At 39.5% G+C, this 15,109-nt stretch overlaps 1 protein-coding gene across 3 annotated transcripts in view; it reads left to right on the forward strand.

Annotated features, from left to right (window-relative positions):
• ESRP2 (epithelial splicing regulatory protein 2) overlaps nucleotides 1-9,133 on the forward strand; it is a 40,840-nt gene extending 31,707 nt beyond the window's left edge. For 2 of the 3 annotated variants that reach the window (XM_062499973.1, XM_062499974.1), the window contains exon 15: nucleotides 6,065-6,154. In XM_062499973.1, the coding sequence (XP_062355957.1) occupies nucleotides 6,065-6,154 (90 nt within the window). Of the gene's footprint in view, nucleotides 1-6,064; nucleotides 6,155-8,974 lie in introns of those variants that run through there. The other variant, XM_062499972.1, reaches the window with a different exon arrangement.
• The last annotated feature ends 5,976 nt before the right edge of the window (nucleotides 9,134-15,109 follow it).

The raw sequence follows: 15,109 nt of genomic DNA on the forward strand, positions 1-15,109 counted from the left end.
ATACTCAGTTTTTCAGCAGAAGAAGATAGTCACATAAAAACTGTGGTGAATTTTGACAAATAGTAAAAAAACCCAGAATATTGTTGTGTTTTAGAGTTTTTCTTCCACAGATATTTCCAGAGTTCAAAGCAGGTTCACTTATTTATGGCTTTCATGATGCTCAGACAAGCAATAATCATTCATCCTATTGTTTAGCCATCGATATTATGCCTTTTATTTGTTTTCTGCTGACTGGGGGTTTTAATGGATAGATGCTGGATGTATTAAAACCTTAAGTGTGGAAGCTTATTTGCTAAATTGAAATTCAGCTAGAAGTGTAACTCCACCTTTGAAAAATGTGGCCTGAACCTGTCAATCCATGGAACAGGTCAGTGACCACCTCTAACATTTCTACCTTTCATTAGATTTCCAGTTTAGTGAATCTGGACTTTGTGTCTCATGCTCAGTTTGCCCTTTTCCTCATTTCTGCATTTGGAGAGCAGTCCCTGGTGTTTGTATTGCACAATTAAATGGTTAGATGAACAGAAATTTTGCCACAAGTTGAAACCTATATTGTGCTGCTGCAACCACCTGTGATTATCAGTTACTGTTATTAATTTGGTCACCTCTTTGATTTCTTTAGAAGATGTTGTCTAAATGAGGTCAGATTCCAAATCCTATAAAGGAACCAGGAATTCTTTCGAATTGTTCTTGGAACCCTGCATGTGGTAATGCTAGTTTTATACTCACTCATTCCTTCAGGGCAAAAAGAGATGGTGACTTACTGTAATGGGACAATATTACATCTCTGGAGCAATAACTAATCTTTATTTTTTTTCTTTTTCCCTCCCCTTTCTTCACATTGTTTTCACATTTTCTGCTGCCACCCAAGGATTTATTGCACGATGCTTCTGCTCGTTCATAAAGTGAGCCCTTAATAATCATCAGTGGTTTGGGCATGGTTTTAATCTCTGTACCACTAACTGATGTTGGTGTTCAATGGACTTCAGTGTTGGTATACTGGGAACCAGATCTGAGGTGCTGAGATTGAAGGGTGATTTTTGTCTTTGTGTGTCCTTGTCGGAAAGGAACAGGGTTTAAGTTTTAGTTCTTGCTTTATTCTCCTCTGGATTTTTCCTGCAGGCTTCATGGGCTCTATATATTGCATGTGTGCACATGTTGCTATTTAAGTGAAAGCACTTTCGTACCAGACCTGCCTCTTAAGAGATAGACTTTGCCTATTATGGGCTTCAACAAGCTGGTCTCAACATCAGTACATGCTTCTAAAAACAAATAATTTAAAAGTCTGCAGATCAGCATTTTAATTTAAATTTAATTTTATTAGCATTAGCCTCTTGTTTAGTGTTTCAGCTGCTTAATTTCTTATTGTAATTCTGTTTTCCTGTTTTTATTGGTGGAAATTCCTTCCAGATTGCATGTATTTCTTGTAACTTGGATTAAGCAATTGAAAAACTTGGGAAGAATTTTAATAGTAAGTCAGGGAAATGGAAGTTTTCCCCATCACCTTTCTGAATAATATTGTAGTATATGTAATCCTCAAAAGAGCTAATATTAGTACTCTCTAATTCACTAAATCACATTAAACTGCTTTTTAGTCGTACTGTAAAGCAATATGGCCATTGATTTGAGTCCAATTATATGCTGGATACATAGCAAAAGGATAGCTCAAAAAACAACCCCAAAACCCAAGCCAGCTAAAACCACATTGGAAAAACAACAAACCCCAAAATAACCAAAGCAACAACAAAACCCTCACCATGCCATTCACCAGCTGCTTAGCAGATCCTGGTCTCTGGGCATTATGTTGAAGTAGGGGATCCGTGGATGGGTTTGTGAGGAGACTCTTCTGGAATTCAGAAAAATAACTCATATTTCATACCGTGGGGTAAAGTTTGAGGAAGAAGTGGAGCAAAACTCCTCAGTGTTAATTCAGGCTATCACTCTGTACAGCTCTGTAGAAACAGTGACAGAACTCTAGTAAATAATGAATGAACAGGGGTAGTATTTGTGATGGATTTATGTGAAGTTGGTGCACAGCAGAACAACGTTTTTCACAAAATATTTTTATTTTTCTTTATTTATATTTAGTGCCTAAATACTGAATTGTTTTTACTATTAAGAGACTAAATGCAAAATATTTTAATCTTCACATACTGACTCTTTTGGGATTGGGGTTTTCTTTCAGTTTTCTTTTTTTGTTGTTTGGATTGGTTTGTGGGGGTGTTGTTGTGTTTATGTTTTTTAAAGAAATTTCTATATCAGAATGCAAACAGAGACAGGGTTAATATCAAGACAAGAACTGTTAGGTTAATGTAAAAGCAGATGCATTTTAGCTGTGCCCGTGATCTTAGCTGACCAAAAACTAATTCACAGCTGTTGTCTTGGCTAGGATTCAGCCTCCTTTTAGAAGTACTTGCCCAGTTTCTTGGAGGTTGACATGAATACGAACTCACACTTGCCTGAAAAAGACCCTGTGGATTAGTTCTTAGAAAGCAGGCTTGCTATTTAGGTAGCTTGTGTGTAAGTATAGTAGTAAAAAAAAAAAAAAAAACAAACTAGAAGATGACTAAGATTTAGGGGCCATGGACACCATCTGAAGTTTTATTTAAAGCCCCCTGAATTAGCTGAAAAAGGCTGGGATGAAAATGTAAGGACTTCTTTGTGTGCATGTTTCTACATGTAAGAGAAGCTTAAAATAAATACTGTTCTCTAAACCTGTAGTGGGCTTAAGTGTCTCTTGTAACTATAAAGAGCTTTTGCAGTATATTAATCCTCCAAGACTTCAGGGGTGCAGAATTTAAGGCTTGCTGGTAGAGGGGAGGAGGGTGAGTTGTGTTTGAAACAGTAATAAGGAAGTGAAGGAGACTAGATGGATGGCTAAATTCCAAGGGCACTAACAACATTTCAATGTTGCATCAGGACAACAGACTTCATTGTTACTGACTTGTTAGGGATTAGGAGGGGTTTTTTCTGAAATGTGTGCTTAAACTAAGACATATTCTCTTATTTCCTTTGGGTTGCTTTTGAAATCTGATTCTCTGTAGCCTGAGGGGGGGATACCACATTGTCTGTGTGCCAGTCCTAGGCATGGCACCCTCTGTCTAGGGAAGGGAAAGGGGAAGTGGTAGAGGAAGAATTCCCTATTACTGAGATTAGAAGTTGTCTGGCAATACTGACACTGTTCCACGCTCACCCCCAGACACTCAGAATAGAGCACACTGCTTATTTTGCTTTATTCCTAAATTTATCTCCCACCTGGAAATGTTGCCTGTGTTGAGAGAGTATCTGTGAGACTGGTTCAAGTAAATTAGTGGTTACAGTTTCTGTCTATTGCCTCCCACACTCCAGGCAAGAGACTAAAGTGGCAACCTCTGTATTTCTGGAACAGGCATTACCTGTTTTAGTCTCTGATAGAATGTGCAGGTGGTATCACTTCCACAGAGCACTCAGATATTTGTGGGTGTTTGTATAGGCAGTCTTATGGTACAACTGATGTACTGCTAAGGGCAAAGTCAGTTCAGGGTATTTCTCCTGACTCTTGTGCTAAAAGTTGCAGTTACCTACCCTTACATTTGATTTTATATTCCAGGCCTAGTCTAACTAGGCTTTTTTTCCCCAGAGTCTGAGAGCTCCCTTTGGGAACTGTTCATGGGTAGTTTGGGGGAGAATTGCAGCTGAGGTGGCCATTTTGCCTATGATGATTTCCTTTTCTATTATTTGCTCCTGTTTTTCCCAGGTGGAGTGTGTCTAAATATACTTGCCAGTTTCAATGCTGGGGGGTTTTTTGTTTGTTTTGTTTAGTTTTCTTTTTGTTTTTCTTTTTTTTTTTTAGTGGGTTATTTTTTTCTAGATTGCTTTGCATGTGCTGTTTTTAGACTGAGCTTTGAATATTCACTGTAGGAACTGCAAAAATGAAATGGAAATCAATGACTTACTGGTTGGTGACCTGGTTAAATCTGTGCACAGTCTGTGAGGGGAAGACAGTCCCATATTTCTCTCAGCGAGAGAAGAACAAAGCAATCAAATAGGTTGAAAAAAAAGATAATTCAAGGAAAAAGTACAGTGTATTATGTCTTTATTAATTAATTTACCTTTGGTTTTGTCCTGTGTGTTTTGTTGTGGTTTTTGTCCTTGTTTTGTTCTTATCGGTTCTGAAGTGCAGACAGAATCAGAAAGAGTCACAATCCTGTGCTTACTCAGGCAAGTTAGGAGGGAAATTTTCATTTTATTTGAAGAATTTACTGTTCTACAGTTTCTGTTTTAATTGACTGCAGTCTCTTTCATATCCTTGTGATTAAGAAGCTACTTCTGTTTCTAAGTCTTTCGATGAATTTATTTTTCTTCTTTCTTTTTCACTTTCTTTAGGTCTTTGCCTAAGCTCTGACAACTCTGACATTTCTGTACAGGATATTTTTCCAACTTTCATATTTTCCACATTGTTTATTCCTTTTCAAGTGTAACTTATGAAATACTGTCCCTTGCAAGAGTAAGACTGTAGAACTTTGTCTACTGTACATCTACTGATAATCTAAAGTATGTACTATCTTGAGACATTCCTTCCAAAGAGTAAACTTACATTTTGTAGATTTGTTTCAAGGGCAGGTCTGGGAACTGGTAAATCTAATATTTGCATGGTCTGGTTGCCCTGGCAGAGACTATCTAGAAAATACTTCTTATATTTGTCTTTTACTTAATGGCTTGGGTTTAGATGTAAAGTTGGCTAGAATCCTGTAGTAAAATTCTGGGGGGTTCTTTTCTTTTATGTTCTCTGGGCTCTTGGTTATTGTTTTCTGTGAAAGGTGTGTACTGAGATGGTTGGTGTTTTTCTTCTCAACTTCCCTTTGGATAGATATGTGTCCTGTATGCCCAAATATAATACCCTTTTCTCCCTAAGCTGGCAGGAGACTTTTTGTATTATAGAAATATCAAAGGAAAGGTAGCATAGTGCATCTACATTGAGTGCATTTGGCAATCATCTAAAGTGTTAGTGCAAAACCATTAGCTTTATTCTGTCTGGGGCCAGGCAGGAAACTCTTCTTGCCACTGAAAAGATATTCTGCAACTCAGGTTATGCTAATCACTCTTCTGGATTATAGGAGCCACTCAAGTAGTCTTTGCAGCATGTGTAAGAATGCTCAGTCCCCTTCAAGGATATGGGATTTGGAAAGATTATATGCTAAGAACAATTTCATATTCTCCAAGATGTATTTTCTGACTACATATATCATATTTGTAATAGGCCAATAATATAAGTGATTATTGTTCAGATTCTGGATTCCAAATAATTCTTAGATCTGATTCACATATGTGATTTTTGTTCTAATTTGTTGGTGTGACTGTAGTGTACAGTCACTATCTTTATTTTGTATTTTTATTTTTTATTACTTCTACAAATCTATCGTGATGCAGTTACACTGTGTAGTTTATTTCATTTTCCAGTGCAGAAATACACTACACTAGGATAAATGCTCTTTTACCTTTGAATGCATTCGTGCTGAGGCACTGATTTTCTTTCATTACGTTGTTGTAGTCTATGGAGTACAAGTACTATCTGCAGCTCAAGTGTTGGTCACTCTACCCTAGAGAAGCTGCACTTCATTTCCATGAGTGCATAAAAGATCTGAATGAGTTCCATACAATTATTCTGATCCCCCACTTCAGTGTGCAGGCTGGAAGATGCTCATCTGTCTCAGTGAGAGCCAGTACTGGGTTCATGATTGTGCTTGTGAAAATGTGAGAATTTGGTTACCTAGTGCTGCCCTCTCATGAGTAGAAGGAAAAAAGGAGCACTTCATGGTCTGAGCTATTTCCCTTCCTTGATGAGAAGTAGTTCAAATACATAGTTTAGAATATTCCCCACAAGCATCTACTTTATTTCTACAGTCAGTGATACAATTACTGTATTTTTATTTTGCATAAAAGTGCTTTCTGTCCAAATCAGTGTCTCCTGCCAGTTGTTATAGCTGATGCTCTTAATTGTGGTTGCAAATGATGGTCTGTGTGGCTTGCTGTGCCAGACTGTTCCTTCTCTTGCTGATTGTCCCATGTCACACTTGTACTGTAGTATGCACCTGATGACTACAATGGCCTAATTCAGCTGAGCGATCAAGCCAGGAGTGTGTTACAAGCACCGAAAGAGTGGGTCTGTTTGTAACTCTTTGTAACTTCTGAAGAAGGTAAGATGTGGCTGGCAGAGCCTGGGTCTCCAGGTGAATGGGAAGGGAAAGAAGGGCTTGGTGCTACAGAGATCTTTGCTTGTGGCTTTTCCCCCTTAGTGGCTTGCGTTGGGATCCTGGTGTTAGTCTTTCTGCTTCAAAAATCAACTAACCCAAGGAAATGGGCCGACTGTGGTCCATAGCTGATGAGCAGCAGTGGTGGAGGTAGTGTGGTTCCCTGGTTCTGCTCAGATGGTGTGTCCGACTTCCAGAAGGCTTTGTTAATGCTTGTATCTCATGTGAACCTTTCAGTCCAATATTTTCCTCTTAGTAGTGGTAGAAGATGATTTTTTCCCCCAGGTATTGTTAGAAAGCACACACAGCTGTGTGTGCAAAACCCCCCCCAGACCTCTGGCTTTGTCTTTTCTGTACCATATAACTGGCTAGAGACTAATATCTCTTTCTTGATCTCCTTAATGCAAGGTGAACTATTAGATTATTTTTTTCAGAAGAGGGTTTTTTTTAGTATAGTGACTTTCTAATGCAACTATCTAGATTTGCTAGCAGTAAACTTGCATGCATTTTTGCTGCATACACATAATTCTCAGAGAAATTTTGTTGTGGCCGATGTGGCGTACAGGTTGCCACAGTACTACTGTATTCCATTCAAAATGCTGCTGGTCAGTTAGTACATTTTCTTTTTCCTTAAGAAAAAAACCCAGAACAACCTTTCAGCTTACAAATGTCAATCACATACTGTGCCTACTTTCACAGACAAATGTACTTTCACTAGCAACCATCAATTCAGTTGTTTCCAAATTAGTTGTTTTCTTGTGTTGGATCTGTAGGGAGCAGATGGACTGCATGGTCTGGTGATTAACTGGAAAACCAGACCAGCAATTGGTTTCTAAATATGACATGGAAACAGTCTTTGACTAATTCAGCTCAGTCTGAGTTCTAAGTGGTACAAGGTAATACCCAGCAAAAAGACTTGTGTGGATCTGAATCTACTTTTAAAACACACATGTACATAGAGAAAATCTATTTCTCTAGGAAATACTTATAAATAATAACTTAAACCCAGTATGTCTTAAAATTAAACTGAAGGGGTTCATTTAACTCTTTTAATTGTGTTGCTTGCAGAATGTGTAGACTTCTCTGCTAAGTTTCTATGCAACTGTTATAACATGAATTTCCAGATCCCTACCTTGGTATTACACCAATACTGCTATTTAAACTATGTTTTTAAAGGTCTCCTCTGTGCTCAGAGGTCTAACTGTGCTCCATGTGTGTTTTCAGCTGACTCTGAGCTGGAATATTAAAGTTCTATTCTAGACTGATAGTAAATGAGTTGATCCCATATGGATTAACAGCAAAGAACTAGTTTAGGGCAGAGCATCTTTTAGCTCAGATTTGCAGCTCAACCCCAGTTGTGTACAGCTTCCTCTTTGAGAGAGGGTTACTCTGAAATAAATCAAGATTGTTTCCAAACTAGAAGCAGGCTTTAGACATGACTTTTTATCTGTTTTTTGATTTCTTATTGCATGCTATTTTTTGACTGACTTTAGTTCTCTGAGAAGAAATGATAGAAAGTCTGTACTAACTGTCTTATGCATGCTTTGGGTTTCTAAAGTGTACTGTTGCTTATATTTAAGAATATTTTTGCTGCCTGCTTAGTGTTTGAGTGAGTGAAACTCTGGCATGCACTTGCTTTATTTTCATATGTTTGAATGTAAAGCTGATATATTATATGATTGAAATGCTATTGGTAATAACTGAGAAGTCTGCTATTTCTTGTAGTATACCAGACACACATAAATTCTACAGAAATGAAACAAATAATTTGACCTTTTATGAACTCAAGAGGATGTATGTCACGTGAACTTGAATTAACATTCATAAAACTGGTTGGTTTTCCAGCGTAGCTTTGTCTAACACTGTTTTTCAAAAAAAAACGAACCTCATAGCTGAGCTTTTGATCCGTAAGTCTCTGGTTTTGAAACTTCACTGAGATTAATTTCTATCCAACAGCCAGGAGTTCCAAACTTAGCTTGGAAGAATTTCCTGCATCTTATGGAAAATGGATGGGGTACTGTAGGGCTGACAGTGATGTCTGCTTTGAACTCAGCAATTTGGAACAGCCTTTTAAAACTTCATGGGGGCAAACGCCCTCCAAAGTAAATCAACTCCAATGTCTAAATCTCATCTACTAACCTGTTTTTTCTTAGCCTTGTTAAAATTACAATAAATATTTCGGTTGAACTGCACCAAATTTTATTTAACTTTTCTGAAAAACCTTCCTTGCACTGTGTACTTGTGTTGAGTTCAGCTCATTCTCTCAGTACAGAACTCCTACATCTTTTTTATTTTTTGCACGTGTGTTGAGGTTTTTTTTTAACTTTGTGTGACTATTGACATGTCTAAATAGCCTTTGTCAGCTGGCCAGTAGTCCACATGGTACAATAATCATGCCTGGATTTCTTGCTCCATTCACCTCCTATTAACATCTGACTCTCTCTTTTTATCAACCTTTAATCTCAATTGCTTCTCTAGCAAAATTTTTGCACAGAATTGTGTCTACATCACTGTATTCAGCAGAATAAGAGCTGCTTCTGTTTGTCAAGCTAAAAGCTGAATTTCCTTTAATCTTTGATTTCTTCTCTTTCCCATCCTTAACATCCACAGTTTTTTCACCATGGACACAGGAGCTGAGTGAGCCAGATACACAAAAAAAATGCACCAGCATTAAAAACTGCCTTTCCAGGTATTGTCTCTGGTCTTAACAGTTTTTCTTCTTTTGTCTTCTTGTACTATTGCAGCTCCAAGCAGATTCCATCCTCATGCTTTACAACTTTAGTGGCCAGCCCAGTGGTGAGGCTTTGGTGACTTTTCCAAGCCTGGATCTAGCTAAGAAAGCAGTGGCTGAGAGAAACGGGCAGCTCCTGGGAAGCCACTGTGTACAATTGTACCTGGTCTAGCTGAACACTCTCTGGAGGATGAGGAAAGGATGTTGCACTCAACACCGTGCCTTTTGCAAAATGAGAAGTCTTCCCTTGCTACCCAGCCATCAACAAATGTGCCTTTTCAGCATAACATGATGGAATGCAGCATGGTTCATGTCCTTTTTAATTTGGAAAATGGCGCCTCCTATGCCAAAGATAAAGTGAAACCAAAAATTATGCAGTTAATTTACTTAATTTCTAATGTACCTATGTAAAAAGAAGCAAAGCCACTCCTGGCACCTAGTTAATTCTGAAGACAGTCCAATAGCACTTCAGCTACTGCAGCCATGGGCAAAACTTACTCAGTAGCATTTGAAGTGGAAAGTGATGCTTGAGTCATTCAGATTCTTCTGTGTTTAGTTTTTAAGAGTTTACACTTGACAGAGTGTTTTGTTCTTGTAGAGTTTAAATGTCTTTAGAAAGGTCTTTTGGAATGCATGGCTTACCCAGTTCCAAGCGTAGATCCTATTGATTTTTGTTTTGTTTTGTTCTTGACTGGAAAAATATCAGGATGCTGGATCCCAAAAACAAATGTGCTTTTTCATGTTTTCATTAGACATTGTTTTGCAAAAGCCATATTTGACCTTCTTACCAGTGTACTGCTGCCAATGCCTAAAGCAAAAAGATAAAACCAACAGCAAAACCAGAAAAATCCTCTATTCCCACCCATAACTCCCTGCCCCCAACCCAAATTTTTAATCTCTACAGGACAGAAATGGCACATAAACCTGAGTACTAATAAGTTATATTTTTTTATTTAAGCGTAATAGCTTTCAGATACTGTATTAAAGATTTTGCTCTAGTTTATGTGCATGCAATTTGTTTACATCTTTGAACTACTTTATTTGTATATTATGAAACAGCAAGATATTCACAATCTGAATTCTCTAGTGCATGCTTTTTTCTTTTTCCCTCTGTGTGTATATACATAAGCTAGAAGTACTTTTATGTCGTGTAGCATGTGTTTAAAAAAAAAGACATCTGCTGTAGTAGCACTAAATGACTTTGTTTTTACTGTGCCTTACTTCTAAACCATTCCAAGTGCAATACCAGCAGAGCAAAATGTAATGAATTCTGTTGTTGACATGTTCATGGATGTCTGAATTGATCTTTTTTTGTTAGTGTACAATTTGAGTTGTACTTTAAAGAACTGAATGATGTATGCTTCTTTATATGACAATAAATAAAAGAGATGCTTACGATGCACATTGTCTTTTGAAAGTAATTTATGCTTTGGTTTAATGTATTTTCACAGAGCATCAGTCTTTGATAAATAGCCTTAAACACTTTTCTCCTAGATTTAGATCAGCATTTGTACTTTGTGCCAGCAGTGTGACATCTCTGGTTTTTGGGTTGTGTTGGTGATTTTTCTGTTGTTTTTGCTCTTTTTGGGTTTGTTTTGTTTATTTTTTTAATTTTGGTTTTTTGTCTTTTTGCATGTTCTAGTATGCCAGAAGTCTGTATGATCCATGTTTCTCTCCTAGTGCAACGCATTTTAGGCAACATGATGTGACTGTTTACATGCTTAGTGTTCTCTTTCTATTGCCAGAGGAAACAAAGTATTGAACTTGAAATTGTGTTCACATTTAATTGACCTAATGGGTCACTCGCTTTTCTGGGCAACTCAAAATGCTATCTTTAAGTCAAGATAGGGCCAGTCAGCCTTTTTGTAGTGAAAATGGAGAAAGGGGAGAAAATTGTATCGAGATGAGAAGGTTTGTTTCTCTCTAGTCAGACACATCTCATGCCAGATACCATTTCATCATGAGAACTTCCCAAATTAAGTTTCAGCACAATCAGGTGGGACTGGAGGGAAAGAGTTTTTGGTTATTTTTGAGTGGGAGTATTTGCACTAAACTGTTTCCAATATTTGTCTTGGTAAAGTCTACCAATAATCTTTCTTTTAAAGTAATTTGAATAGTATAAAGCATTGCACAATGGTAATTAACATTCTTATTGTGCCTTGGAGGAAAATTTGGTAGCTGTGTAGTCCATTTATTACACACTTACAGTCTGCCACAGTCCAGCTGGTCACGGCTTTGCAGGCTGTTGAAACAGTCTCGTTTTTCCTCTTATAAAACCCATATGGAACTTGTGGTTTTCTGCTTCCTTGGCAAGGAATGGAGAACCTCAGCTGAGATTTAGATGTAAAGACTCCCCCTACTCGTTTAACACCTTTATGGCTTAGTTGGCAATGATCACAGCTGTGCTTTGGAGAGCAGTCCCACACCACAGACTGCAACCAGGCTCTGCCAGGAGCACAATCTGTACCTGCCTATCAGCCGCTGCTGCTTTAATCTCTGCTTGGCCATGAGATGGAGCAAACCAGTTCTAGAAAGTGAACTTGGGCATGTTTCAGGCTCTGTGGTTTTGTGTGTGAAACCTGGCATGTGGGACATGGGACCAGCGGATAGTTTTTAGCAGTTGTCTGTGTGAAATGACTGCAAGGGCAGTGGCAGCAATTTGGGTAGAGCAGAGCCCTCCGGCTGGGGTCTGACCTGACAAGAGACCAGACCATGGCATTCTTCCTCTGAACTTTTTCTTGCTCATATTGACAACTCCGTGGTCTTGTCCTAAAAAAGAATAAAAGAGAAAAAACCATAAGGGGAACGTTAAAACCCGGATCGCTGAAGGCATAGGGCGGTGGCTGGGGCAGGAATCCATCAGGACCACAGAACATTCCGGGTCGGGAAGGACTCCCAGGGCCCATCATCAACTCCAGCTGAGGGGAACGGCCGGGCCGGGCTCGAACCCGCGGCCTTGGCGCTGTGGGCACTGTGCTCTGCCCGCGGGGCCGATCCCGTGAGGGCCGGGCCGGGGCCCGCGGCCAGCGGGGATCAAACTCCTCCGGCCGCCTCCTGTTCTGCCCTCGCCTCGTTCCAGGCGGCACCGAGCCGGAGCGATCGGGTTCTCCGGGGATGGGCTCCGGGGCCGGGGGGGCTCGGCCGGGGCTGCCGCGGGGTCTGCGCCGGGCCCGCAGCTGAGGCAGGGCATGGTGAGAGCTCCGCGGGGCCCTCGGACCCCTCCGCTTCACCTGTGCGGCGGCAGGAGCGGCGAGCAGCGTCCCTTTGGCTCTGCTCACCTGGAATCTTGCTGCAGACGCTTTGTAGGTGATGGGCTGGCTTAAGTACAAGAGCTGTCCTCCACAACTGGCAGATAAATACTTGCATCGCACGTGTTTGGACGATAGCTTCCTTCTCTGGAGAAAGCTGGGAGCTTGGGGTAAGGCCTGGTTTTTATTCTTTGATGAATGCACTTACTCCTTGTGATTGACTATGGTGTGTGAGAAAGCCTTATCAAAGGTGAATCACTGTCTTTGCATGTGTCTTAACAGAAAATTTAAAAAGCGCTAAGCTTTCGCTGTTTCACCAAAGAAGAGCTGAAGTTTGGTAAAGAACTCTGATTTGACTTTTACTGTTGCTAAAGAATGGGTCCTCACACTCAGCCACAAAACTCCACTCTCAAAAAGAAGCCTCTTCTGTGCCCGCAATCAGCAAACTCCTTCACCTGCATTTGTGTTGCCATGTTGTGTACCTGAGGAACAGAATTACTGCTGGTTGTGTTTCTTCTCCTGGTTTCACGCTTCTGGTAGTGCCGGTTTGGAGATGATTCATTTAATCATTTCTGCTCCCATTATCTTGAGACTTATAATTTTACCTAGAGATTATTTCTATATATGCCTATCCCATGGGATGTTCCTGCCCAGTTTAGAGAGAAGATAGCTTATTCTTATTATTTGTGTTGGAGATGAGACTGAGGAGCTTGAAACAGCCATTTTCTGTTTCAATAGTCACAGCTGTGCATCCAGATCAGGCGTTTCTTCTTGTGATTTCTTCATTTGCAGAGCAGACTTGTCCAAGACAGGCTATAAGTTTTGCTTGTTTATGTGAGCTGAGATATTTTCAACAAGTATTTTATTAGTGCAATTTGATTCCTCATTCTTTTAAAGAACAAAAGTTTTTCAGCACCTTCATTTTTGAAATAGTATTTGTTGTTTCAGTCAGTTTAAACGAAGTGCTGATGAAGGCTGATAGTTTAACCTCCCGGCTCCTGTCTTATATGGAACTGTATTTGACAAAGTCTGTAATAATATATTTTGAGTCTACCTCTAGCAGTGTCTTCTGAAAGCTGATTGCGTGTAAGGAAAACTAGAAATATTCTAAAACAGAAAATTCCCAATGTGCCAAGGTTTGCCTGCAGTCAATTTAAAATTTTGCCTTAGACCTACTTGTTGAAATGCTTCTTAAAAAGAAAATAAAAACCGAACTAGAGACCTGATTTTTTCCCCCTCCTTTTTTTTTTAGTTTTTATATAATCAGGTGAGGACTACTGTATTATTTATCTGGATATGCAGCTGAAATGCAAATAGTCTAATTTAGATGACAGAATGTTAATTTAGAGTTGCTAAATGCCATTTCTTTTATTGCTGTGTTATAATAGTTTTACTTTAAATACACTATTTTTAAAAAGGTAGCTATTGTTTGTTGCTTTCTGTGTGCTTGCTGATAATATAAAATTGAGTTTAAATGAAATGCCTTCCCTTCTGTAAACATTACTAAGGTGCTGCTCTAGTTTTGCCGACTTCATGTTAGCTGTGTCTTTGGGAGAATGCCTTTAGCTGCCAGTAGATGTCCCCTTTCCATCGGGATTCGCGAGGAAGGGACTGGAGAGAGCAGCTTTGGAGCTGGGAGTTCGCTGTTAACAACTGCAGCAGGAGCTTCGGTGCCTGGGAAGACTCTGGTGTCTGTTAACCCTAAAATCGGAGGTCATCTTGCTGTTCGTAAAATTGTTCACTTAAGTTGGTTGTGCTGTTTTTCTGGTTTTTTTTTTTTTTTTTTTATTCTAAATGTTTTCTACAAGTCCATTGGTTTTCAATACAGTTGTGCTTTGAAATGTACAAACTGATTTCAAATTGTGAAAATCACAGATGTATCTGACTGCGTTTAGTGGGGGGGGGGGGAAATTAATTTTTAAAACTGCTCTACAAAAAAAAAAATCCGTAAAATGTTTGCTAGAAATCCAGTGCCAATGACTGGACTAAAGGAGTGCTTTAAGCGTCACCGCAATGTAAAAACAGTGTGTTACACCTTAAATGAAAGGAAAATGTCTCTTTAGTAGCCTGGCTGCTGGTGCCCGAGGGCTTGGTACAACAGCCTCGGTGCTGGCAGGGCTCCTCTCTGAGAGGTGCTGACTTTCTCAGGCTGTTTGTTCGGCTCCTCGCTGCTGGGGGTGATAAATAATCTGCTGTTGGCAGACAGCGAGTTTGTTGTTCTTGTTGGTTTTAATCCTCGTCTCCCGGGGCATTTCCTCTGGTCGCGTTAACGCCATAAACTGAGAGTCTTTGGGAATTCTCCCTGTGGAGGATCCCGTGAGATACTCACTCACACTCTAGTGTGCAGATCATATAGAAAGAAGTGTAAAAATGGAGAGAGGTTTTTAATGTTCAGTGTTAGAGCTTGAATTGCTCCAGCACTTGCCACATTTCAGGACTGCTTAATTTTTTCAAGAGAAATTGTAAAGTGGGGGAGTGGGGTGGGTTGCATATCAATAGTTCCACTATTTAGAAAAAGGAACAAACTCTCTCACCCGCAACCCTTAACCCTCAAACACGAGAGTTGTCTTTGCAAATTTCTGTTGCTTTGAACACTGGGAACTTTAAACAGGGCCTTCTACTGCTCCCAGACCTTCTAGGACATTGTTCTCTTGTTGAGCAATAAGTGAAAATAAGAAGAACATGTTGTATTTCATTTGGGAAAACAGCTTTTACAGTAGACCTTATGAAGGTGCAGTTGTTCGGGTTTATACCAATGTCCTGTACTCCTCCCTACCTTCCAGCTTGGCTGTTACAACACTGTAACTTCTGAAAAGTTTTTTTTTCTTGTTGCTATTTGGTTTTAATCATTCCTTGCTATCAGCACTTTATCTTCTGCTTGCTGGAAGTAGAGGAAAAGT

This window comes from Cinclus cinclus, chromosome 11, assembly GCF_963662255.1.
Source record: "Cinclus cinclus chromosome 11, bCinCin1.1, whole genome shotgun sequence".
Lineage (NCBI taxonomy): Eukaryota > Metazoa > Chordata > Aves > Passeriformes > Cinclidae > Cinclus > Cinclus cinclus.